This window comes from Microtus oregoni, unplaced genomic scaffold, assembly GCF_018167655.1.
Source record: "Microtus oregoni isolate MIOR12 unplaced genomic scaffold, Mior012 000006F_ref0000085, whole genome shotgun sequence".
Taxonomy (NCBI): domain Eukaryota; kingdom Metazoa; phylum Chordata; class Mammalia; order Rodentia; family Cricetidae; genus Microtus; species Microtus oregoni.
Window position 1 is genome coordinate 3431442 of NW_024543065.1, and position 26769 is coordinate 3458210.

Sequence of the window (26769 nt, forward strand, 5' to 3'; positions counted from 1 at the left end):
ATAGCTCCCTCCCACCTGTGAGGCCTCCTTCTCTACAGATCTCTTTTCCACCATCTTAAATTTTTACTTGTTATTTACTGAATGTTCCCGGACCGTCTGTGTGACCCAAGGCTTGAACCTATCCACTGGAGCTTAGGACTTCAGCAATGGGCAAATAACTGAAGGCAATGGTCCTCTTCTCCCAGATTCTGTTACTAACCCTTAGTTCAGCAGTGAGGAGTTGGGTCCCATGGATGACTCTTGCAGGGCAAGTCTCATGCAAGCCTAGAAGGCTGAGATGGCAGTGGCTGTATCTTGGTTAGAATGTGGCATTTCATAGCCTTTCTTCTGTTTTGTTTGCTTTATTTGGTTTTAAAAATACATTTATGTGTTATAATTAATTTTTTATTTATTATTGTGAGTGCACATACGTGGTGTGTACATAGAGGTCAGAGGACAACATGTAGGAGTTTGCTTTCCGATCATGATGGTACTGGGAATCAAATTGGGGTTGTCAGATTTGACAACTTGCATATTTTTTCCAGTGAGCCATTTCACTGGCTGTGGGCAAATTACTCTTTTTTCATGAATTTTAACCAGACTTTGAAAAAGGAAAGAAGACACAAATCACCAGTACTTGGGATCTAAGAAGAGACTCACTGTAGGCCTATAGACTTTGAAAGTGTGAAGAATAATAATGAATATCTCTGACAGAAAACTTAGTAAATGAGATGGAATACCTCAAAGGAAAAAAAAACTCCCCAAAAATCGATAACCTGAATACTGTATATCTTTTAAATCATTTGAATATGTTCTTAAAAGCCCTCTTAGAAAGGAAACTATGCTAGGAGTAATGAGTCTTTATCAGTCCTACCAGCCAGTTCCCAAATAACAACACAGACATTATTAATTATGAAAGTTCGACCTTACCTTCTTTCTCTTTCATTCAGTTGAAAACCAGGGTCTTGCCGGGCGGTGGTGGTGCACGCCTTTAATCCCAGCACTCGGGAGGCAGAGGCAGGCGGATCTCTGTGAGTTCGAGACCAGCCTGGTCTACAAGAGCTAGTTCCAGGACAGGCTCCAAAACCACAGAGAAACCCTGTCTCGAAAAACCAAAAAAAAAAAAAAAAAAAAAAAAAAAAAAAAAAAAAAAAAGAACATACTTCACCACTCAGTTATACCCCTGGCCAGGTTAGTTGATTTATTATAAAATTGGCAAAGTTATCAGTGAAGAAAAGGCTAATTTCAACAAAAGGTCCTGGAACAATTGAATGTCTATGCAGAACATAATAATCAACATGCTCAAGGAGGGCTAGGAAATGATTCAGTAAAGTGCTTGCCTTAGACGAGGACATGAGTGCAGCCACCAACACCCATGTTAAAACAAATAGTTGAAATGTGTTTATAATCTTAGTTGGACTACACTGGGTCTGCCTTCCATTGTTTTCTTGTTAGGTTAGCTTCCTCAAGAAATTTCAAGGTAGTGAGAGATTGTGTTAAAAAAAATATGTGGTTGGTACTGAGAAATGACACCTGATGTCTTCCTGCCTCTACATACACACCTATACATGTATGTGTACCACCTGGCATGAACATACACACGAAGAAATGGATCAGTGGGATTCCTTAGGAACCCATAAACTATAGGTTTTAGCCGATGCTATTGGTTGTACTCCACCAATTAGTGGCAATTGCCTATTGCTGAAGACACCACATACTTGAGTTAAAGAATATGGAGAGAGGCTGGTACTCTATTGGAAATTTTATCCATATTGTCTAGCCTTTATTGTGCTGGAAGGTGCTGTACACATTACCAGAGCAAAAAAGTAATCATCGGTCTCACCCAGCTATGAACCTTCAGAGTTACAATAATGATCTACCTGCAAAGTACACCCACTGATGCAATAGTAACAAGAGTGTTATAGGAATAATCAACCACTTTTTGGTTGGATTTAAGGTCCATTTTTTGATATGAAGCCCACACCTGACATTGCCAATGAGGCCAAGAAACTGAAGCAAAATAGGCCATGGGCCTTAGAGCAAAAACAGACTAGTGTTATTTTGCTAAGTAAATATATTAATAAAATGACATATCATGGCATGGTGCAATATGCATTTATCAGGGCATTGATCACCTTTGATCAGAGAAGCTTTTAGTAGATGATGATTAACAGAGACTCACAACTAGTCAGTGCAGAGAATGAGACTTTAGAATGCTCAGCTCTAAATGGAATGTCTATCTCATACCCCTCTTTTCAAGGCTCAAGGATCTATGCAGAAGAGGAGGTAAGATGGCAAGAGCCACGGGTTAATAGATATGTTTAAAAAAACAGTGTCCTCCAGACACAGCAGGTAGATGCATGTATGAATTCACAGAGGCACAAGACCTGCATAAGCTCAAGCCAAACAAAATCCCAGCACAGAGGAGAAGTAGGTATGAAGCCCCACCCCTAGCCGAAAAGCTACTCACAATTGATAGCGTTTAGAAGTGGGAGCAGTTTTCTTCAGTGGTTTCAAGTGGCGTGTCAACCACATTCCAGGACAGGCTCCATGCTTTAGGGTAGTTATCCAACCCAAATTTGTCTTCAAGGTTTTATTGCTCTTGTTTTGTTTTAAGGGGAAAAAGAACATGAAGTTGGGAGGGTAGGGACAATCTGAAGGGATTGGGGAGGTGAAAATTTATGAACAAGCACATTGCAGGAACTGGGAAGGCTAATCTGAGGAGGCCAGTTTTTATTTTACTCTGTTCTAACACAGTTCAAAGGTTTCAACCATTTAAGAAACATTATTTTAGCTCTTTTATCTAAGCTTTTAAAATGTTTTTATTCACTGAGAATTTCTTTTCAAAATCTCTGGTTTTGCATTCTTGGTTATTTATTTCCTTCTGAGTGTCCTCACAGTTTGTGAACATTGATACAATATTTCTGATATTCATTGAAAAAGAAAGAAAAATTTGTGTATGCTTCATTTAAGCATAGTAGAAATTCAGTTACTGAACTATAACTAAAAACAGTTTCTGAAAAGATAAACAGCATTTTTCACCATAGCAGGCTGCTAGAATTGAATGGACCTTTTTATTTTTGCTTCATCTTTGAAATTTTCTTTTTTTTTAAATTTGTATGTTACTATTTTAAATTAAACATTTTGCTCCTGAAATAAGATACATAAAACTAAATGTGCTATTTCGTGTGTGCGTGTGTGCGGGCGTGCATGTGTGTGCGTGTGCTGAGCCTGTTGCTCATATGTGTATGAGTTTAGGGTTGACTCATTGAGATTGGATTTGGATAACCTGTCAGGGGTCTCATCCCTAGCGAAAACTGATCGTCCCTCTTATTAACTAGTATTTTCATTGTGCTGATCCTGCTTAGACAGTTGGGTTCTTGAGGTTTCTTGAACTTCCCTGTCATATATAAAAAAATATCAAAGCAGATGTCCTTAATCCCTGGCTCTTGCAGCCTTTTCTTCCCTCCTGTGATGTTCATGAGCCTAAGGTGTAAGGGTTGTATAGCCAGTTGTTCTCGGCATTTGGCCAATTGTAGATATATATATCTATAATGATTTCTAACTGCTGCAAAAAGGAGCCTTGATAAGGAGGGAGAGCATACTTCTCTGTGGGTATAGGAAAAGCATTAGAATGCATATTGGTTTAAGAATGAGACAGTTCTCCTCCAGGGCCAGAGTAATAGATTTCTACATGGCTTTTTCATACAAACTTAGCTGAGTTCTTGTTAACTCTGACCTCTCCCCACATCTTTCTCTCCTCTGTCGAGTATTTTCCCACATGTTTTACTGTCTTATGTCCTGTAGTTACACAATTGCATCCTTAACACCTCTTCTGACACTGTGGTATCTTCCTTGCTTCCCGACCTCTACAGATGCTCCAACTCAAACACACAGATGTAGTAATTCTAAGCTAGGCTTTGCTTATAGTTTGTCTTTCTGGGCCTGTTACATCCTTCAGTATTTTTTCAGTTCTCTCTGTTTTCCTGTGAATTTCATTTTTAATGGCTGAATATCAATGTAATCTTGTTTATGTTTAAATTCTTAGAGAATTTCTCTAACGTACTTCCTTTTTTATTTTATTTATTTATTTTTTATTTATTTATTTATTAAAGATTTCTGTCTCTTCCCCGCCACCGCCTCTCATTTCCCTCCCCCTCCCCAAACCAAGTCCCCATCCCTCATCAGCCCAAAGAGCAATCAGGGTTCCCTGCCCTGTAGGAAGTTCAAGGACCACTCACCTCCATCCCGGTCTAGTAAGGTGAGCATCCAAACTGCCTAGGCTCCCACAAAGCCAGGACGTACAGTAGGATCAAAAACACATTGCCATTGTTCTTGAGTACTCAGTAGTCCTCATTGTCCTCTATGTTCAGCAAGTCTGGTTTTATCCCTGGCTTTTTCAGACCCAAGCCAGCTGGCCTTGGTGAGTTCCCAATAGAACATCTTCATTGTCTCAGTGTGTGGGTGCACCCCTCGCGGTCCTGAGTTCCTTGCTCGTGCTCACTCCTTCTGTTCCTGATTTGGACCTTGAGATTTCTGTCCAGTGCTCCAATGTGGGTCTCTGTCTCTGTCTCCTTTCATCACCTGATGAAGGTTAATATTCAGGAGGATGCCTGTATGTTTTTCTTTGGGTTCTCCTTATTTAGCTTCTCTAGGATCACTAATTATAGGCTCAATGTCCTTTATTTATGGCTAGACCAAGTATGAGTGAGTACATCACATGTTCCTCTTTTGGGGTCTGGCTTACCTCACTCAGGATAGTGTTTTCTATTTCCATCCATTTGCATGCAAAATTCAAGAAGTCATTGTTTTTTTACTGCTGAGTAGTACTCTAATATGCATATATTCCATACTTTCTTCATCCATTCTTCCATTGAAGGGCATCTAGGTTGTTTCCAGGTTCTGGCTATTACAAACAATGCTGCTATGAACATAGTTGAGCATATACTTTTGTTGTATGATAGGGCATCTCTTGGGTATATTCCCAAGAGTGGTATTGCTGGGTCCAGGGGTAGGTTGATCTTGAATTTCCTGAGAAACCACCACACTGCTTTCTAAAGTGGTTGCACAAGCTGCATTCCCACCAGCAATGGATGAGTGTACCCCTTTCTCCACAACCTCTCCAGCAAAGGTTATCATTGGTGTTTTTTATTTTAGCCATTCTGACAGGTGTAAGATGGTATCTTAAAGTTGTCTTGATTTGCATTTCCCTGATCGCAAAGGAAGTTGAGAATGACCTTAAGTGTCTTTTGGCCATTTGAACTTCTGTTGAGAATTCTCTGTTCAGCTCAGTGCCCCATTTTATAATTGGGTTGATTAGCCTTTTATGGTCTAGTTTCTTGAGTTCTTTATATATTTTGGAGATCAGACCTTTGTCAGTTGTGGGGTTGGTGAAGATCTTCTCCCAGTCAGTGGGTTGCCTTTTTGTTTTAGTGACAGTGTCCTTTGCTTTACGAAGCTTCTCAGTCTCAGGAGGTCCCATTTATTCAATGAGGCCCTTAGTGTCTGTGCTGCTGTGGTTATACGTAGGAAGTGGTCTCCTGTGCCCATGTGTTGTAGAGTACTTCCCACTTTCTCTTCTTTCAGGTTCAGTGTGTTCGGACTGATATTGAGGTCTTTAATCCATTTGGACTTGAGTTTTGTGCATGGTGATAGATATGGATCTATTTTCATTCTTCTACAGGTTGACATCCAGTTTTGCCAGCACAATTTGTTGAAGATGCTCTCTTTTTTCCATTGTATACTTTTAGCTCCTTTATTGAAAATCAGGTGTTCATAGGTTTGTGGGTTAAAGTCAGGGTCTTCTATTCGATTCCATTGGTCGACTTCTCTGTTTTTATGCCAGTACCACACTGTTTTCAATACTGTAGCTCTGTAATAGAGTTTGACGTCAGGGATGGTAATGCCTCCAGACGCTCCTTCATTGTATAAGATTGTTTTGGCTATCCTGGGTTTTTTGTTTTTCCATATAAAGTTGATTATTGTCTTCTCCAGATCTGTGAAGAATTTTGATGGGGATTGCATTGAATCTATATATTGCTTTTGGTAGAATTGCCATTTTTACTATGTTGATCCTCCCAATCCAAGAGCAAGGGAGATCCTTCCATTTTCTGGTGTCCTCTTCAATTTCTTTCTTCAAAGACTTAAAGTTCTTGTCAAATAGATCTTTCACTTCCTTGGTCAGAGTTACCCCAAGATATTTTATGCTATTTGTGGCTATCGTGAAAGGTGATGCTTCTCTGATTTTCCTCTCTGTTTCCTTATGCTTAGTGTATAGGAAGGCAACTGATTTTTTGGAGTTGATCTTGTATCCTGCTACATTACTAAAGGTGTTTATCAGCTGTAGGAGTTCTTTGGTAGAGTTTTTGGGGTCGCTTATGTATACTATCATATCATCTGCAAATAACAAAAGCTTGACTTCTTCCTTTCCAATACGAATCCCCTTGATCCCCTTACGTTGTCTTATTGCTATTGCTAGAACTTCAAGCACTATGTTGAAGAGGTATGAAGAGAGTGGACATCCTTGTCATGTTCCTGATTTTAGTGGGATGGCTTTGAGTTTTTCTTCGTTTAATTTAATGTTAGCTGTCGGCTTGCTGTAAATAGCTTTTATTATATTTAGGTATGACCCTTGTATCCCTAATCTCTCCAAGACTTTTATCATAAAGGGGTGTTGAATTTTGTCAAATGCTTTTTCAGCATCTAATGAAATGATCATATGGTTTTTCTTTCAGTTTATTTATATGATGGATTACATTGATAGATTTTTGTATGTTGAACCATCCCTGCATCTCTGGGATGAAGCCTACTTGATCATAATGGATAATTTTTCTTATGTGTTCTTGGATTCGGTTTGCCAGTATTTTGTTGAGGATTTTTGCGTCGATGTTCATGAGTGAGATAGGCCTGTAATTCTCTTTCCTGGTTGAGTCTTTGTGTGGTTTTGGTATCAGGGTAACTGTAGCTTCATAAAAGGAATTTGGCAATGACTCTTCTGTTTCTATATTGTGAAATACATTAAGGAGTATAGGTATTAGCTCTTTTTGGAAGATCTGGTAGAATTCTGCATTGAAAGCATCTGGTCCTGGGCTTTTTTTGGAAGGGAGATTTTTGATAACAGTTTCTAGTTCTTTGCGACTAACAGGTCTATTTAGATCGTTCACCTGTTCTTGGTTTAGCTTTGGTATATAGTACTTATCTAAAAAAATGTCCATTTCTTTAGCATTTTCCAGTTTTGTGGCATACAGGCTTTTGTAGTAAGATCTAATGATTCTCTGAATTTCCTCTGTGTCTGTGGTTATGTCCCCCTTTTCATTTCTGATCTTATTTATTTGCATGTTCTCTCTCTGTTGTTTAATTAGTTTGGATAGGGGTTTGTCGATCTTGTTGATTTTTCTCCAAGAACCAACTTTTTGTTTCAATGATTCTTTGGACTGTTTTCTGTGTTTTTATTTTGTTGATTTCTGCCCTCAGTTTGATTATTTCTAGTCTTCTACTCCTCCTGGGCATGTCTGCTTCTTTTTTTTCTAAAGCTTTCAGGTGTGCTGTTAAGTCCCCAATGTATGCTTTCTCTATTTTCTTTAAGTGGGTACTTAGTGCTATGAACTTTCCTCTTAGCACTGCTTTCATCGTGTCCCATAGGTTTGAGTATGTTGTCTCTTTATTTTCATTAAATTCAAGGAAGACTTTAATTTCTTTCTTAATTTCTTCCTTGACCCAAATGTGGTTCAGTAGTTGCCTGTTCAGTTTCCATGAGTTTGTCGGCTTTCTGGGGGTTGCGTTGTTGTTGCCTTCTAACTTTTATCCGTGGTGATCTGATAAGACACAGGTGGACACTGATATTTTTTTGTATCTGTGGAGGTTTCCTTTGTTTCCGAGTATGTGGTCAATTTTCGAGAAGGTTCCATGAGCTGCAGAGAAGAAGGTATATTCTTTCCTATTTGGGTGGAGTGTTCTATAGATGTCTGTTAAGTCCATTTGCTTCATTACCTCCATTAATTCTCTTAATTCTCTATTAGGTTTCTGTCTGATTGACCTGTCCATTGGAGAGAGAGGTGTTTTGAAGTCTCCTTCTACTAGTGCGTGTGGTTTGATGTCTGCCTTGAGTTCTAGTAATATTTCTTTTACATAAGTGGGTCTTTTATATTAGGGGCGTAGATATTCAGGATTGAGACTTCTCTAATGTACGTTCTAACTGGAAACATTCTTTTATGAATTTTAGCCCGTTGCTGTTTTATTAAAAATTCATCTTAAGTAAATTTAGCAGAAGGATATGTGTTTATATTTGTCACTTGAATTGCTAGTTAATATTTAGTGTTTCAGTGATATAGTTGAAAAATGCAGGATGGCCTTTCTGTACAATCTTGGCTTGAGAGTATTATTATGACACAATATTAATAACCCATGCATTTTTTTCCTTGGGAAACTTGAAATGTTTTTATTATCTATAACTTTCTGATGAGTTTTCTCTAACATATCTTAGCCAAATTAAATGTTGTATTACTCTACCAGTAAGGAAATAGCAACTGAACAATTAATTTATTTCTGTAAAGACCTTAAGTAAGTACTCTTATCAATATTAATTAACTCAGTTAATCTAAAATCACTTTTAGAGATTTCTAATCTTAAGTCTGCAACTCTAAATTGAGAATGTGCATCAGATGCTCAAGAGAAGCACCATTCTATCCAAAAACGAAATGAAACAAAAAACCAAGTAATTGTCTCAGTAGTGTTGGGCATCAATCTTTATTTTTACCTTTAAGCACTTGAACTATGCTGAACTGAGCCTTTCTTGTTGTATATTCTCCTAGGCTGCCACCCTAAGAGTACTCTTCAGGATACATTAGAAACTCAAATTAACACTAATAACCTAGAGCACTGAAGAGCACGTGATCAGAAGCTGAAGATTCAGAGGACAATGTTAGTGTAGAAGAAGGCAAGCAAGAAAATACATATCAGAGTTAGCCAGACCACAAGAGAAATGGAACAAGAAACTCCAGAGAACGCAGATTCTGCACAGCAGAATGTTAGTGCCAAGTCAGAGGCAGGCGATGATGCAAATGACGGAGGAGAAAAGACTGAACTGGAAGGGAAGGAGGAACTGGCAGACACCTATCAGCTCCAGGTGGCTGAAGAAATGGCGAAGGAGATTAAGAAGAAGATAAGAAAGAAACTAAAAGAGCAGCTGACTTATTTTCCTGCAGATACTCTATTACACGATGACAAACTGGGCAGCGAAAAGAGAAAAAAGAAGAAGAAGAAAGTCCCGGTCCCATCTAAACCCGAAAAGAGGTACTTCACATTGACAAATAGAAACACACACTAGTATCTTCCAGTTCTGAGTGAAAACTATAATGTAACAAAGAATGTTAGTGCTGCGTTTGTAACAGCCACCGAGGGGATAATTGTGACCGTTTATGCAGTACTATGTTTGCTATTGCTAGAAGCTTTACAAGAATTCACTCACTGAATCATTTTACCATGGCCTTGTGAGAAGCAGTAATGGGATGATCCTGTTTTTCTAAGAAGCTGGGTGGTATAAGCCCCAGCACCAGTAAGAGGCTCAGCCAGAACACCAACAGTCTAGCTCCACACTGACTACATTTACCCGCTTATACCCACTTTTGAAATAACAGGCCTGCCGAGTATGGTGCTTCATGCATGTGATGCACTTGGACACCAAGGCAGGAGATTCTGAAGATCAAGGCCAGCCTACATTCCATGGTGAATTTGATACCTACCTACCAGAGCACCATGGTGAAACCCTGTCTCAGAAAGCCCCTATACCCAAACAGACACATGCACAAATTCATTTTGATTTTGGGGTGGATATGTTTTCTTCCTTGTTATACAAATAACATTTGTTCATTGTGTAACAATTACAAAGGTGATAACTATTGGCAAGGTTCTGACAGAGTAATAGCAAGACAGAAGTGAAACTGTTAAAAATAGCATCCATTTTCCTGTATCTTATTGGAACTGGGTGATGAGGCCCAGCAGGTAGTCATAGAGTGGGATTCTTGAAAAACTTGAACATGAAGAAGCAAAGATCCGCTGGGGCCATCATATAGGCTGCTGCTCACAGTGTACTGTGAGTCATTACCACATTAGTGTGGAAACAGGAAGACGTTCTCACGAGAAATGAGAACTAGTTTATGAAGTCTAACTCAAACTATGCCGTACATGATGGTGGCATGCCAGTGTGACTGTCCTGTAAGAGTAGTGTTTTGTGACTGATAAAATAGCATAGTTTTGGCTGGGCGGTGGTGGTGCACACCTTTAATCCCAGCACTCAGGAGGCAAAGGCAGGCGGATCTCTGAGTTTGAGACCAGCCTGCTCTATAAGAGTTAGTTCCAAGACAGACTCCAAAGCTACAGAGAAACCTTGTCTCGAAAAACCTAAATAAATAAATAAATAGAAAAAAATTAAAAGTAGCATAGTTTTTGGGAATAACTACATGAAATACTTTTTACATAATCTTTTTATTTCTCAGTGCTCTTTTTCAAAAGATAGCTGAGTATGTTGAAAATTAATTTTTATTATTTAAAGGCTTATTTTTACTTCTTAAATTATGAACAGACTCCAGTAGGCCAGTTTCTGTTCCTGCCTGTTACTTCTTGCTGTATGCATGTGGTGCAGATTTTATTTTAATCAAGACTTCTGAAAAATGTAGTCATATACCAGCCTCTGGAAATCAAAAGCAATGAACTTTGTCTAGAAATCAAAAGTTGTGTGGCTAAAGTTTCTTAAGAACGAACTTTGAGATTTTCTTCTACTTTTTGAGTGATTTAGACATTTGCTCATTAATCATTTAGTCAGTAGCAGGAAGAGGATACTCAGAAATCCCATGTAATACAGGTTTGTAATCATGAAATACTATTTTATTTCCCCTTTGCTTATTTGCTTTTAGACAGCATCACAATTTGCTCCTGAGGCTAATTGTATGGTCCTCATGACTGAGTCTACTTGGTGCAGAGAGTACACTGTGGCATTTATAGCTTTGTTTATGCTGGCTTCCAGGATATGTAGCTCTTCATCAGGTAGAAAGTATTATCTATGGTTCCTAGTTTTTTATATAAGAAAATTCCAAATGATGACATTTGTAAGAGGAAGATGATATATTATTCTTTTTTCTATTTACCATTTATTCTTTCATAACATAAATAATAATTATAAAAATATCACATTTATAATGGCTCATTCTTGGGTTATACTTGCAGTACCTCAGACGTCTGTGATAATGCAGCTGCAGATGAACAAAAGAAAGAACGTTCCCTTGAGACGGCTACTCCAGGATCTCAGCCTGACGAGGAAATATGCTCAGCAGACAAGAAGGGAGATAACAATATGCCAGAGACCAGAAAACCCAAACCCAAAAAGACAAAAAAGAAGACTAAAGCAGGTTTGTTGCCTAAATTAAATAAAAATTATGTGTCTTTGTGGGGTAACTTGGCCCTAGAAACTTGTTCTGAAAACTGAAGGATGTAATTTAAAATAAGTCAACCTACACTTATTGGTGTATCTTAATTCTTGTGGAGTAAGGTGTTCATTTTTTAATAACTGGGTCTGTATGATGAGTTTATAGTTCCTGACTTAATTTAACTAAAGAAGGATATGATTTGTAGCTGCTTTGTGACATAAAAATTTAATTTTTAAGCCCCTGATGTTAGAACTGCAAATTGTTACATTGGTGAATGAAAGCTGGCAGAGGCTTTTTGTTCCCTGGAAGGTCTGTTGTTAGCGGAGAAAGGCACTGGAGATGGTCAGAGGAATTCTGTGTAAACCTAACGTGAGAGCAATTATGACACTGGTGTTTCTTCCCTGCCGTAGGTCTGGTTGAGAAGGAAGACATGAATAGTGATGGTGTTCATGAAATAACAAGCCGAGACAGTCCAGTTCATCCCAAATGTTTGCTTGATGATGATCTTGTCATGGGGGTTTACATTCACCGAACTGATCGGCTTAAGGCAGATTTTATGATTTCTCACCCAATGGTAAAAATTCATGTGGTTGATGAGCATACCGGTCAATATGTCAAGAAAGATGACAGGTAATTTTTAAAAAGTTAAACCACTTTTAAGTTGAAACTGTCTGAAATAGAAATCCTGTTTGCTGCCCTTTATGACTGAAAGTTAATAGGCATAGAGCTGTGGATTGGTATTAGAGAACAGGCATTCCTCAACTTGACTTTAGAGAGGAAATGGAGGAAGTGCATCTGTCTTGAGTGGAAAGTCTATCAAGCATAGTATTTAGGTCATAAATTTGCATTGTAAATATTGTGACTGTTCTACTGTTTAACCTCCTGCTTTTCCTTTGAGATTAATGTCTTATATGGACCTGAGGTGAGCAAATGTGTAATGACTATGTTTTCTCCTGAGGTTATTTCTAGAGAGAATGCATGTGTGAAAGTCTAGATTTAAAAAACAATAAAATAAATCATTATTCTAGATTATACTAATTCAAAATAAAATTTACTTGAAAGGATATTGGGAGGAAAACATTAAGATTATTACAAAACAAAAGACACCCACTTAATTTCTTGTGTTAATATATACACAGAAAATAGGATGCAAAAGAGTTCTTTTTTTACAGTTGTATTTGGAGTTATGCATTTTATCATGCACTCATTTAAACTTCTGAAGTAGCTGCTATTTTAGCTCTGTACGTTAAAGGTTATTCATACCTTTCATTTTCTATTATAATAAATTATGTGACCCAAAGGAAAAAAATATAATACAAGATTGTAGTAAGATGTCATCAATTTTAATTTTTAATAAAATTTATAGTTTTTATATGTTAAAGAACATTATTTTTGCTTTTGTGCCATTATAGCTATTTTTCTGCTTCTTTTATGGACTATACATTTTTCTCTCTTTTTCTAAAAAAGTGTATTGAATTGTAGTAATGGAAACTTTGTCTTTGAACAGTGAACGTCCTGTTTCATCTTATTATGAAAAAGACAATGTGGACTATATTCTTCCTATTATGACTCAACCATATGACTTTAAAAAGTTAAAATCAAGACTTCCAGAATGGGAAGAACAAATTATATTTAATGAAAATTTTCCCTATTTGCTTCGAGAGTTTGATGAGTGTCCAAAAGTCATTCTCTTCTTTGAGGTATGGATTAAAGAAAAAATTCAATTTTAATAAATATCATACAAGTATGAGTTATAAATTTAGTAGTTTTATAATGCGATAATGTAAGAATTTAATGCCTGGAATTTATTGTTGCAGTATGCTCTGTGGGAGCCAATGAGAAGCCCTTTTAGAAACAGAGATGGCACATTTGCTAGCTTCTTCCCAGTGCTAGGAGTTAAGTCATTTGGACTGTTCTAGAATGTCTTGTAATCTTTACATCAGCTCAGTGATTATGAACTGAAGTCACAAATGCCATCATCCATTTGACTGTAATCCTCCGTTGTGAATCCATCTCACAAAAGCAAAGCCATTGACTATATCAGACTATCTAAATATAGGCATGTAACCTGGAAAAGTAGAGAAGCATGTGCAGATCGGTTAGCAAATACAATGTAACACATGATAAAACGGCCCAGAACTTCTTAGATGTGGAGTAGAAGGGGAGAACAGTCAGGAAGCCCTGTGGCATGGGCAGACTTTGAGCTGACTTGTTCCAGTTTTCTCAGCTGCAAAGGCCAGGGGGCTGCGAGGACATTGATTTTCCTAAAGGCACTCCAGCTGTCTGTATGGGCAGTTTGTTTCCCATAATAACTGAAAAGTATGATGTTCCTCTTTGTCTGGCTTATGTTGTCTTTCCATAACAAAGGGGAAATAGAGAAAGCCACTCATTCAATATAACCAAGCTGGAGAATTTTAAGATGAGAACAGCAAGAAACTGCAATGACCAGAGCTGATGATTGATTTTTTTAGAGCTGTTTTTGATAGATCTGTGACTACATTATGTGTGATTTATACAAAGCTATGTTTTTAAAGGATATAATGTATCTCAAGGAACTTTAATAAAAACTTACCATTTGCTATTTATTGATACTTTTTTTATAATTTAAGAGAATAAAATATATATAGATCAAGTAGGTAACCATTAAAATGATATTCATGTTGATATATTAACATAAAAATAGATATCCATTTCATTCTGTATGAAAATTGTTTGCAAAATAGAATGTATTGCATTTGTAGTTCCATGCATGCATGTACTTAAGAACGCACAGAAAACATTAAATTTGCATAAAACCAATGTTGTTGATGGGGGGATGGGTCAGTGTATAAAATGCTGTTGCACAGCATGGATACCTCAGTTCAGCTCCCCAGGACCCACTTAAAAGTGAAGCCCAGTGGTATGTATCTCCAGTCGCAGCACTAGAGGACAGAGAGGTGGATCCCCAGCCTTCTGTAAAGATTTGTTATCTCAACTGAGCTTTTTTATTTTAATCAGATTTATTAAATTCAAAGTGATATCCTCAAACAAGTATCTGGAATACCATCTATGGCAGATTGCCTATACCCCCTTGATATTTAATATGCAGGCAGGGTAAAGATATGATGAAAACCTCGAGAGGCCTAGTCATAGCATATCCAAAGAAAAACCCTACCTTCAAAACAGACACAGCCATGACCCTGTATATTTATGAGGTAAAAGTGTGACTTTTCAGTATTTATACAATATGTAGGAGTCAGACTGGATTAACTGCTATAGTTATCATATTTGAGGTGGTTAGTGCTTTGAAATAAATTCTAATAAAAGGAATTAATATCAAAATTGAATCCTCAATAGTTGGATAAGTTAATTTGAAAATAAGCAAATGAGATAAATATTTTTTATTCCTTGTAAGGTAGACATTTTAAATACATAGATGATAATGTGTCCATAGAGAATATTAAATTTAGACAGTCTAGTATTCTGTGAAATAATTTTTAAAATATATTTACAGATTCTTGACTTTTTAAGCATGAATGAAATTAAGAATAACTCTGAGGTTAAAAACCAAGAATGTGGCTTTCGGAAAATTGCCTGGGCATTTCTTAAGGTATGTTATCACCTGTTTTTTGAATACATTTAAAATAATCTCTTCCAAGTTTTACTGGGTGTTTTTCACTAAGTCATTTTGGTCTCAACGAGTTGTTGACTCAAGTCTTAGCAAGACTTATTAAGAGTCTGAAATAGGGTTGGAAAGATGGCTTAGTGATTAAGAGCACTGACTGCTCTTCCTAAGGACCTGGGTTCAATTCTCAACACCCATATGGCAGTTCACAACTGTCTGTAACTCCAGTTCTAGAGGATCCAACACCCTCACACAGACATACATGCAGGCAAACACACATGCACATAAAACATATGAGGGGGGGAGAGGTAGATTGGTGGCACATGCCTTTAATTCCACTGCTCAAGAGACAGAGGCAATCGGATCTCTGTGAATTCAAGGCCAGCCTGGGTCTACAAAGTGAGTTCCAAGATAGCAAGGCTGTTACACAGAAAACCTTGTCTCAACAAAACAAAAAGAGGCGGAAATACTTGCTGATTACCCAGTGTGTACCTTTTATACTTTTTGACCATAAAGATACTGTACTCAAAGATACATACATTCCTGCCATCTTTGTTCAATTTATGAGATACTACTTAGCCAGTCATTGCTCAGCCAACAGCCCTGAATTTCTTACCCCATAACATGAGCACTGGATAGATGGGAGAGTCTAAGCCATTATTAAGTTTTAAAGAACATTGTGAAGAATAATAATATTTTAAACCAAAAGCAGTTTACTAGGAACTGCTCATATTTCTTCTGTGTTAAGTTTTGTACATATCTGCTGTATGAGCTATAAACTGCAATTACTCACTTACGTCACAACATTTTATTTTTTACTTTTAAAGATCAAATGAGTCTTAATTCATCCATATTGAATCATTGCTAGAAGGTATGAATTCTTGAGTCCATATCTCTGATCCTATAAGGGGTAATGGATTCTGTGTGTTTCCCATTTGTAATACTATGTGTCTTTTTCTTCATTGTAAAACTTACAAGCTTTACAAAGTTATCAGTAGTTTCTGTTGGATTAATTCTTTGAGCAATTTTGGTTTTTATTTTATATTTGCTGTATATGGTTGTATTAAATTTGTTACATAATTCTCTTGGAGTTTCTCATGTTCACTCTCTCCCCACACTTACAGACACACAGGAGGGTTGAAGATCTACTGAAGGATACAGTTTTCTTAAACCCACTTTTGTTTCTTGTTCTTCGGATTTGTGAATACAATTACTTACTGGACATTTCAGCTTTGACTATCCTGGAAAATCTCTTACCTCTTGTCTCTTAGTTCTCCTCATATTATCTGCCTAGGCTCGTGAGTTTATAACCATAAGTAACACATATCATGTTTTTCTCAGATTAATTCAAATGAAATATAATTAAATATTTACTTCCATAGTTACACGAGTCACACTTAAGGACTTGCCAGTCTCATGTGATATCCTCACATTGTGATGGCACTTCGGTCATCATAGGTTTTGGGACAACTCTACACCGAGCCTTCCTTGGCTCTTTTTTCTTCTTTCCAAGTTGCATTAGCCAACAGCACTAAGTGCCCTGCCCTCGGTGCCTTACTTCCAGTCCTAGCCACCTGAAAACTCCGTGAACTGCCGCAAAACACTAACTTTCTTCTCAAATTCACAGTGGACACAGTGCTTACAAGGGCATTTCCTATTTAGCTTTTATGGAGTAAAAGAAAGCTTCATTTGAACTGCTAAGTTCTTTTCCTAATACTCTCCATTTATCTGCTTATCTTGTTTTGTTTACTTGGCTTTTTAAATAGGCCTTTCAAAGAAGGTAAACTAAAATACTGAAAAATAGAGTGGTTGGTTTGAATTAACTTATCTTAAAATGATTTGTGTATACCATTTTATTCATTAAAAGTATTAATGTAGTCCTGTAGTTCCAGATACTGGGAAAGCTGAGGCGGGGTAGCGGGGAGGGGGTTATAAGCTCAAGATCTGCTTGAGTCCAGATTTCAAGACCAGCCTGGGTAGTTTACTCGGGATATAGCTTAGTAACAGAGCACTTGAGGGGCCCTGCAAGACCTCAGTAGGATTCATCTTTAGCACTGCTAGAGAAAAAGTACTGACAGTAAGCAGAAATGCTTGTGTAGAGTTATATGTACTTTCCTCTTCATCATAATTATTTCAAACACGTGTTTGTTGCTCACTCTTTTTCTGCTGCCATGATGTAAATGTTTTCTCAGCAGTTGGCAGCAGTTTTGCAGCCGAAAAGAGTGCTGCTGGAAAATGTCTTCAGATTTGCCATGCTGATCAGAAAGTGCCTCCTGCTGGGTTCATCTCCCTTTTTCTCTATACATCTAAACCATTTCAACCTGTTTTAGTCTTTTAAAACCAAGCTTCTGGCTCTGTGATTGCTTTATTTAATGTGTGTTTTCAAAAAAGATAACGTTTTACATAAAATCTTGTTTTAAGCTTCTGGGAGCCAATGGAAACGCAAACATCAATTCAAAACTTCGTCTCCAGCTCTACTACCCACCCACCAAACCTCGGTCCCAGTCAAATGTTGTTGAGGTTTTTGAATGGTGGTCCAAGTGTCCAAGAAATCGTTATCCATCAACATTGTACGTAACCGTACGAGGACTGAAAGTTCCAGACTGTGTAAGTTAAGTTAATAGTAAATACAAATGTCTCTCCTCTATTATCAAAATTAAGGATGATCTAATGTACTTTCCATATTTAAAGATCTAAGCTCTCAGAATGATTTTAACAGGTTTCTGTAACAGAAAGAATCCTGTAAAGACTGTGTTTAGTCTATAACAGTTAAAAGAGTAGATGAACTTGTAAGTTTTAAGGAGTAGACTTCACTGTTAAGAAAACTGTTTTGGCATAATTTTTTATTTCGTAGTTGAAAATAAATAGATGGAAAGTTGGTACTGGGAAACATTTTCATATAAAGGGCAATAAATAAAATGTTTTAGGCTTTGTAGTCAGGTGTCAAAACTTCTCAACGTTGTAGTAGGAGATGAGCCATAGAGGCACACAGAAAATAAAGAACATCTTAATGTGTCCCAGTACATCTTATTTATAATAACTAGTAGTGAACCAAATCATACTTGGGCTTTACTTTGCAGATCTTGATTTACATATTTTACACTAGAATCAGTAAATATTATTAACCAGCGAATAGCATTTCTACTTCTGTTGTCTATGAATGAACATTATTAATGATCTCATTCTAAATGAACATAAGATTGAAAAGCTTATGCTAATGTCTTTTTTATATTAATCTTTCATGTAAGTTGTACAGTCTGTAGCTGATTTTGTATGCTCTGAGCACAGGATTGATTTGCATTGGTCTAAATGGAATTAAATAAAATCCATCAGATCGTAGGGTTTGTTTTTAAGAATTTCAGATTTTTTATGATATTGGTTTTGTGATTGTTTTTAAGCTAACAGAATCATGTTCTATCAGAGGCATGGCATAACATTAGGTAGGTATTTATGAAGAAGCAGACGCAAGGGCTGTAATTCCAGGCACATCAGAAGTGGAATATAGAATACACAGCTCACTTCAAATACATAGCAAGTTTGAGGCAGCCTGAGCTACATGAGACCTTGTATCAGAAACTAAAACAAATAATGAAATAAGAATAATTAAGTAAAGCCATTTTTACTATTGGAATCTACTATTTTATCTAAACTTCTAAAGCTTTGTGATTATAGGAGAATAGTTCACATAACTTTTATTTCATTTAGAATGATATACAAATGAAAAAAAATTCTGGCTTGTGTTTCTAAAAGGTTTCCATACCATTTGTCTCAGTATTTTAATTTTATGAAGTTTGTTTGTTTGTTTGTTTTTATTCAAGCCAGGGTTTCACTATGTAGCTCTGGCTGTCCTGGGACTCACTATGTAGACCAGGGTGGTCTTAACTCATAGAGATCCATCTGCCTCTGCCTTCCAAATGTTGGGATTAAAGGTGTGAGCCACCACATGTGCTTTGTCTCAGTACTTTAAAAACTATGTACATTAAAAATATGACAACTTGTTGACAGTATTCTTGACTTCCACATGACCCCCGTGGAGGAAGAAATGCACCAATTCCTACAACTTGACCTCCACAAGTGTGCATGGCTTTAACATGTTTGTGCACTTTTAACATTTTCTCATTTTTCTTACACACATAGATAAAGCCATCTTACCGCTCTATGATGGCTCTTCAGGAGGAAAAAGGTACACCCGTGTATTGTGAACGCCACCGTGACACAAGTTCAGTAGACACAGAACCTGGATTAGAAGATTCAAAGGAAGTGGTAAAGTGGAAACGTCTCCCCGGTCAGGTGAGAGGGTTGATGATGCTTGCATTTGTTCATTTGCCATTGCTCTGACAAAATATTTGAGAAAAGCGGTTTTGTTTTTTGTTTGTTTGTTTTGATTTTTCGAGACAGGGTTTCTCCGTAGCTTTTGGTTCCTGTCCTGGAACTAGCTCTTGTAGACCAGGCTGGCCTCGAACTCACAGAGATCCGCCTGTCTCTGCCTCCCGAGTGCTGGGATTAAAAGCGTGCTCCTGGCACCAACTTCCTCCATCCAGTAAGCTTGACCTGACCATCTGAATAATCTTTATTAGCTATATTTAGTTAATATTTACAGTCATCTGATAATAACTGTTTGTAGGGCTGTTGTGATGAATATAGCTAAAGAAAGACATTTGTAGTGATGTCAACGTTCATGATATACAATAAGGGCTCTGTGTGTACTTACTTCATCTTCTTAAGTAGCTCAAGAACTAGGCTTTCTCATCCTTACACTTTTAAAGGAAGTATTTTTACAGCTTGGTATTTTGATATTGGCTGGCAGCACTGCTTTGGTACCACCCTTAATGAAAATACAGATCATTTGAACACAAACACTGCAATATCATGATAGTCTAACAGCTAATCAACTACTAATGTATTGACTGGGTTTTCTGTCCTGCCCAGTTCCCTGCAATTGCTTAGTCCCAAAGAAATTACACAGAGGTCTACATTAACTATAAACTGATTGGTTCATTAGTTCAGGCTTCTTATTAGCTCTTATAACTTATATAGCTCATTATTAGCCCATTATTCTTATCAGTGTTAGACATGTGGCTCAGTACCTTATTCAGCGGGGCAGTCATATCTTGCTTCTTCTGGGATTGGGCCAGAACTCCAGAGGAATGGGCTTCCTCCTTCCCAGAATTCTCCTGTTCTCAGTGATCCACCTCTACTTCCTGTCTGGTTGTCTCACCTATACTTCCTGCCTAACTACTGGAATTCAGCGTTTATTTAAAATATAATTGACAGAATACAGACCATTCTCCCACACCACTAATGGTCCAGTAAAATGCTTAACACTGATACAATAACCAGAGATAATTCATATCCAGGGTAGGATGTGAGGTGGCAGAATTCCAACACACTATTTAGAATGGAACACATTTTAAAACTTAGAAATCATTTATTACTGAATTTCCCACATAATATTTTCAGACCATAGTGACCATGAATAACTCAAACCACAGAGAAAGCAAGGCTCTCTGTCTTGGAGATAGCAACAGTGGGTGGTTATTTTAGGAGAGAAAAGCCAAGGATGACCATTCCTAAATCCTGAATTTAAACTAGGACATGCATGGCATTTGTAGCTTTCACATGTTTCTGACCTTAGGAAAAGTGACTGTTATCATTGAGTAAGGAGGTGAAAAACATTCTTAGTGTGGCTGTATGAAAGCAATATAACAATAATAGTGTTGGAGCATTAGATACTGAATTGTTTATTTGTGCTTTAGATTACTTAAGTGCTATTAGACATAAATTTGTTTTATGGAAAACCAATTCTGTACTAAAAGAATAATTTTTTATAGTTTTTCATTACTCTGTGTACGTGTCTTTCTTTTCCTATGTGTTATAGTAAAAGAACTTTAGCAGGAAATTATGGTAATGGAAATTATGGGGTCATTTTATTTTAATGTTTTCTAATTTATGTAGTTTTAATAAATTCTTTTTAGGCTTGTCGTATCCCTAACAAGCACCTCTTCTCACTGAACGCTGGAGAGCGAGGGTGTTTCTGTCTTGGTTTCTCCCACAACGGAAGAATACTAGCAGCCGCCTGTGCCAGCCGAGATGGATATCCGATTATACGTAAGAATGATGCTACCTATTTGACCCGATTGTATTCAGTGTGATCAATATTGGGTTTTTAGTTAACTGAAATCTTATTTAACAATTTCCTAGTAAATCAATCATATTTCTTAAAATAAAGGGATGGTTACTGTATAATATCTATTCAGAATGAGAAGATTGAATGAAAGATGTTATTTGTTTAACCAAGAGGTGGATTTTTATAAACGTTGTCTATTTTAAATATACACATCTAGTACAAGGAGAATGTTGAGTATCATGGGAAACTTTTAGCCCACTGTGATTTAGCTGGTAGTCGTCATGATCTGAATTACAAAGGGCAGCAGTTTTGCCATGTGCTAAGATTCTAATACGTGATCCTGAAGGACCTCAAAGAAAGCTCCCGTTGTGGTAGGGAAGGCAGCAGAAAGGCTTTTTATTTAGCCTTGGGAGATTTGAAAAGCAGGATTATAATATTCTGGATTTAGTTGTTTATCTCGGTAATGACATTAGCTTTCATTGTCTAGAAGAAGCCAGCTCTTCTTGGGCAACTGCCCTGATTCTCAGGCCACACTGGACTTAACCTAGCTTCACACGGTTCATGATATTCATAAAATACATGTTCCAACATATTAATTGTCATTATTATCTTTTGGAGAATGAAAGGGTTATTCATGATTTGTGTGCTTTAGATTTTTCTCTGTTAAATGTTATTCTGTGCTTAAATAATTATATATTTAGATTTATTTATTACTTTAATCTCAACAAATATAATAAGAATCATTATCTCTAGCTTTGCATTCTATGATTATGGGATGTCTGACTGAGAATTCACCCAGCTTGCTCCATGAATTTTGGAAGTATCCCTTCATTATTTCTCCAGGTGTTCTGTTTGCTGCCTTTGTCTTTCTTCTCCTAGGGCTGCCATCATATCTGTCTTTGGAGACAGGTGTTGTCTATTGGGTCTCTGACACTTAATCATTTTTATTCATTCATTTTCTGTTCCTTAGATTGGATAGTGTCAGTTCCCCTAAAATCAGGTTTAGTGATTCTTTGGCCAGTTTAGGTCTGTTGTTGAACCATTCTCTTGAGTTCTTTATTTCAGTGATTATACTTTTCAATTCCAAAGCTCCTTTTGGGCTCACCCTTAGCATTTCTGCTTATTTACCTATGCTTTCTTTTTTGGTGAGGAGAGCCTTAGGCTTTCTTTAGGTCTTTGACCATGTGACAATGATAGGTTTAATTGTCTTGCTAAGAAAGATCAGAACTGGGCTTCCCAGGTTACTGTATGGACAACTGCTTTTTCTTCCTGTGTGTAGTTATACTTTTCTGTTTGTTTGCCTGTTTCCATGTCACAACTTCATGTTGAAAGCTGAGTATTTGAAGTAACATAGTGCAGTATAGCTCTGCTTCCATTGTTCTCCTTCGGCCACCTAAGCTGTGCTACTGCTTCTGGTTGTGGGGTTAATCTCCTAGACACATTCTGTAAAGAATTTGTTCTCTGCTGTGTTATCAATCCCCTGTAGACTGTACCCAGTCAGCTAGTCTGATGCTGCCCTTCGCCAGGGAGCATTATTCTGGGATATTCTTTCAGTTATTTAGCACACAATTTTAAAAAGTTCCTAAGCTACTTCGGGTCACCCACATAAAGATAAAGCCTCCCAGTTTTTTCTTGGTTATGCATGTTGCCTTTACATACTTGTGTGGGGAGCCTAGATTCTTAGCAATATTTTGAAGGTGTCTATAGTTCCCCATAGCCATCCAATTCCAGGTTCTGCTTGTATTTAGATTTTGTGTTCTTTAGTGCACTGCTTCTTATCCCCAGCTGGTCTCAATCTAAAGCAACCGCAGCATTAGAGGGTGCCCCTGGTTGTTTCTGCATGCACACTGGAGCAGGTGCTTAGGGAAGCTACTCAAAGTAGTTAGCTAAGCCTGGGAGCCTGCTTTGAGTAGGACAGGTCATCGAATAGGAAGAAGTCTTTGCACTAGAGTTGTTTGTTGGGAGCTTCAGACCTCTTCTGTATCAGTGAGTGGTTTCTGGGCTTCTGATTTTCATTGTTTTTTTTTTCTTTACGGTTTCTTCAGTGTTTATTTAGGAGAGAGGAATTAGATAGTTGTAACAACACAAAGCTCAGTGTTCTTACTGAAACAACCGTTTTCTCAAGTAAGTGTTCCTCCAGCTCTCCCAAGCCTTGCACGGTCAATTCTGAGTTCTGTAACACCATTTGCAAGTCTTCTTTTTTCTTTTATAGGGGATTAGATTTTCCAAAGTCCCGATTTTGCTCTGGTTTCTGAACTGCTTAGTTGTCTGAAGGGTGGTTGATTTCACCACTAGGTGGAAGTAGAGGCTTGGGCACTGGTCGTTGTTGAGCACTCAGTTTAGATTTCCTTGAGTATCTGCCCTACCTTGCTTTGTCTATTCAACTCATTTGCTGCTAATTCCATTATGCGCGCTAACATTTTACTATTAGAATTTCTTTCCGACAATGCAATAGTTTATATTTCTCATTACATCCAAAAATTTTGGGAATTTAATTGATTTTAGAAGAAAGTAATACCTTATTTATGAAATTCTAAGTTATAAATTATTTAAAGTGAATTGCAATGTAAATAGTATTTAGTTTTTACTAATAAATTGACTATGAAAAGTTCTTTGGGGATTCTAGCAATATGAGTAATTGATAGCATGTTAAAGAATATTGTCAAAATTTAGCATATAAAAATTTTATGTAAACTGAGATCAAATTAAAACAGTTCTTGTGTTTTGAAATTGTGTTAATATTGTAAATATTTTTTACTTTAATTTTGCAGATAATGCTTAACTTTTTCTAAATTATTAGAAGTTGTGAATTTATATATTTGTTGAATTAAAGATATCCTAGACATTTGATTTCTAAATATTTTTATTAGTATATGAAATTCCTTCTGGACGTTTCATGAGAGAATTGTGTGGCCACCTCAATATCATTTATGATCTTGACTGGTCAAAAGATGATCGCTATCTCGTTACTTCATCGTCTGATGGCACTGCCAGGTTAGTATACGTTCCAGAAGTTCTTACTGTCTGTGCTGTTTGCCATCAAAGAAAGCTACAAGAATATAGAGACAGATACGCCTCTGATCATCACAGGTGTGCATCATACATACTGTCTGCTTAGACAGCAGTAAAACTTGATGCTAATTCTCTTGACTCTCTTTTATTTATTTAATGTATATCATTTCTGGCCCTTGATGTTTTCAAACGATTATGTGTAAACTGCTAACTAATATCTTGCAAGAAGTGTGTGATATTTGTGCTATACTGTAACCGAGGATTCTGTCTTGATTGTAGGCTAGGTATAGGGGCCCGAACCCATAGTGTTCAGTAGGTAGGTATAAACCAGTAAAGGACTCGGTTACATACATACCGTAAAGCTTTATGGCTTGTTAAATATTAACATTTTCATGAAATCAGTCTTAACTTATTCCCTTTCAATTTAATATGGATCACAACACAACATTTTATTTATTGTGTGATTCTTTAATTTTTTTTTTCACAGTCTTACTTGTAGCCCAGGCTGACCTCAAATGTGCAGTCTTTCTTCCTCAGCCTTCTCTGTGCAGGAATTACCGGAATGGCCATCACACCTGGCTCAATCAAATACTTTAAGAGCTAATTTTTAAACGTTATTTACTTCTTTTTGCTCCTTGTTTAACCTTGAATATTCATGATCTAAAAAGAAAAGGGTTTCGAGATTCTTTCTCTCTGTAATCTAGACTAGGTAGACACATGTTCTCTACCGCCTGGGAAACTGCATTGCTATCTTTTGGTGACCTGCACTAACTTCATTCTCACTTACTTTCCCTGCCTCCTGTTCTTGCTTAATAGGCCGTGTGATTTCTAGTGCTAGGCTCCTTCTACTGCTAACCTTAACTTCCCTTTCTATGTAAAATGACTATTGGTCAGTATGTCACCATTGTTCAGTTTATATTTAAGTGAAAAGTGATAATTAATGACAATTTACTTACGTTTCTATTAGTCTGGGGCAGTTATTGCTCCCTTAAAAGTACTAAAGCTGTTGACTGGCTTACTCTTTTATGGCAGCCATTCTATCTAGAGGTGGGTAATAACAGTAGAGAAAAGGTCTCAGTTTGCTGAGCCATGACAAAGGCTTTTAAGGTGTAAATCTCCTGAGCCTTCATACCTGCTGAGTCATCTTTCAGTCTCTCAGTTCCTTTTTCTCATTCACAAGCAGCAGATCCAGACATTAGATGCATCAGTTTTATCATCTTTTATTTGCTGACTTCAATTTATGATAAAATTTTCACTGGATATATGGATGGTCTCCATAATGTCAATCAGTGGACCCAGTTTTATATCTGTGCATCTCTTGATGAAACTGTATGGGCATAGACTCCTTAATCAATTAAAATCCAACCAGAGTGCTGGTGAAGAAGTTCGTCGGGTAAAGACTACTGTCTGTAAACCTGGGATATCTGGGACCCACACAGTGGAAGGAGACAACCAACACATGCAGATTGTCTGCTTACTCTATGTGTGTGCAGTGGCACATGAATCCCCCCCCACACACACAATTTTAAAAATTTTAAATCAACTAAGATTTCACCATGTGTATCCATATGTCACATATCGTTCATTATGTTTTCCTCTAAGTACCTTTAAAATTGGCATGAATTGAACTCTATAGATCATAAAAAGTCTTGTGAAAGCGCTGAGTGAAGAAAAAAGCATTATAACTAAGACTAAAATGATGAAGCGGCCTCTGGAAGAGATAGGAGGATGTTAGTAATGAGGAAGTGATAGCCAGAAGGAAGTTAGGAGGGTTGGTCATGCTCACAAGTGGCAAGTTGTGGACCCTCTGCCTCTGCCTTCTATCTGTTTTCCTGAAATCATATTCACGTGTTTCCATTGCTTTCTCCCAGGTAACCATTTTTGACCTGCTAGCTCCTTGTCATATAGTTTTAGCTTATTTTCTCCTATACGTGCTTCTAGAAAAATCTGGTTTTTCTCAAGTTAGCAGCTTCTAATACAGACAGAAAGACAAACACCTGTAATGGCTCTGCAGTAGGCTCATGTGTCCTGAGTTATATCCCATTTCACACACTCTGCTTTAACTTTTTTCCATATGTGCATTTTCTTTCCATCTAAAGGGTTTTTTTGCATTTTCATCTACTCTTTAATAATTTGCATCTCTTTGTTCTTTATGAATGGCTTACAAACTATTAATACATTTCTTTGGATGTTGGAGTCTACCTTTACATAAACACACACACACACACACACAAACACACACACACACACCCAGTATTGAGTCCTTTTGAAGGTCTTCATTTTTTTCTCTTATGTATAGTATGTCAAATAATAACACCAAGATTTATTAGTAATCAAATGAGAATTTTACTTTTAAATATCATAATATTCCTTTCAAATGAGCACTTTTGTTATTTTGTGTCAATTCTATATGTAGCATATGTTTATTGAAATATGCTTTTTCAATAAAATCTTTTGGCAATGACATGTATGCTTGATTTTCACCTGAACATTCTTTCATCCTTTCATTATTAGTTTGTCCCTTTAGTAATTTGCATATATCTTAATCAGCTACTGAGAAAATGCAAAACATCTCTATTGAATAGCTGACTCTATTTTTTCTTTTATTTGTAATTTGGTACATGTGT

General features: G+C 37.0%; 1 protein-coding gene across 3 annotated transcripts in view; it reads left to right on the forward strand.

Moving 5' to 3' along the window:
* Nucleotides 1–26769, forward strand: part of Ahi1 (Abelson helper integration site 1) — a 150254-nt gene that overhangs the window by 9596 nt on the left and 113889 nt on the right. For all 3 annotated transcript variants that reach the window (XR_005974495.1, XM_041653427.1, XM_041653426.1), the window contains exons 2-10: nt 8790–9270; nt 11200–11381; nt 11810–12029; nt 12907–13099; nt 14893–14988; nt 17425–17610; nt 19141–19293; nt 20979–21111; nt 24001–24124. Coding sequence is in view for 2 of the 3 variants with exons in the window: in XM_041653427.1 (XP_041509361.1) it covers nt 8960–9270; nt 11200–11381; nt 11810–12029; nt 12907–13099; nt 14893–14988; nt 17425–17610; nt 19141–19293; nt 20979–21111; nt 24001–24124 (1598 nt within the window). In the remaining variant the exon portion in view is untranslated. The remainder of the gene's footprint in view (nt 1–8789; nt 9271–11199; nt 11382–11809; nt 12030–12906; nt 13100–14892; nt 14989–17424; nt 17611–19140; nt 19294–20978; nt 21112–24000; nt 24125–26769) is intronic.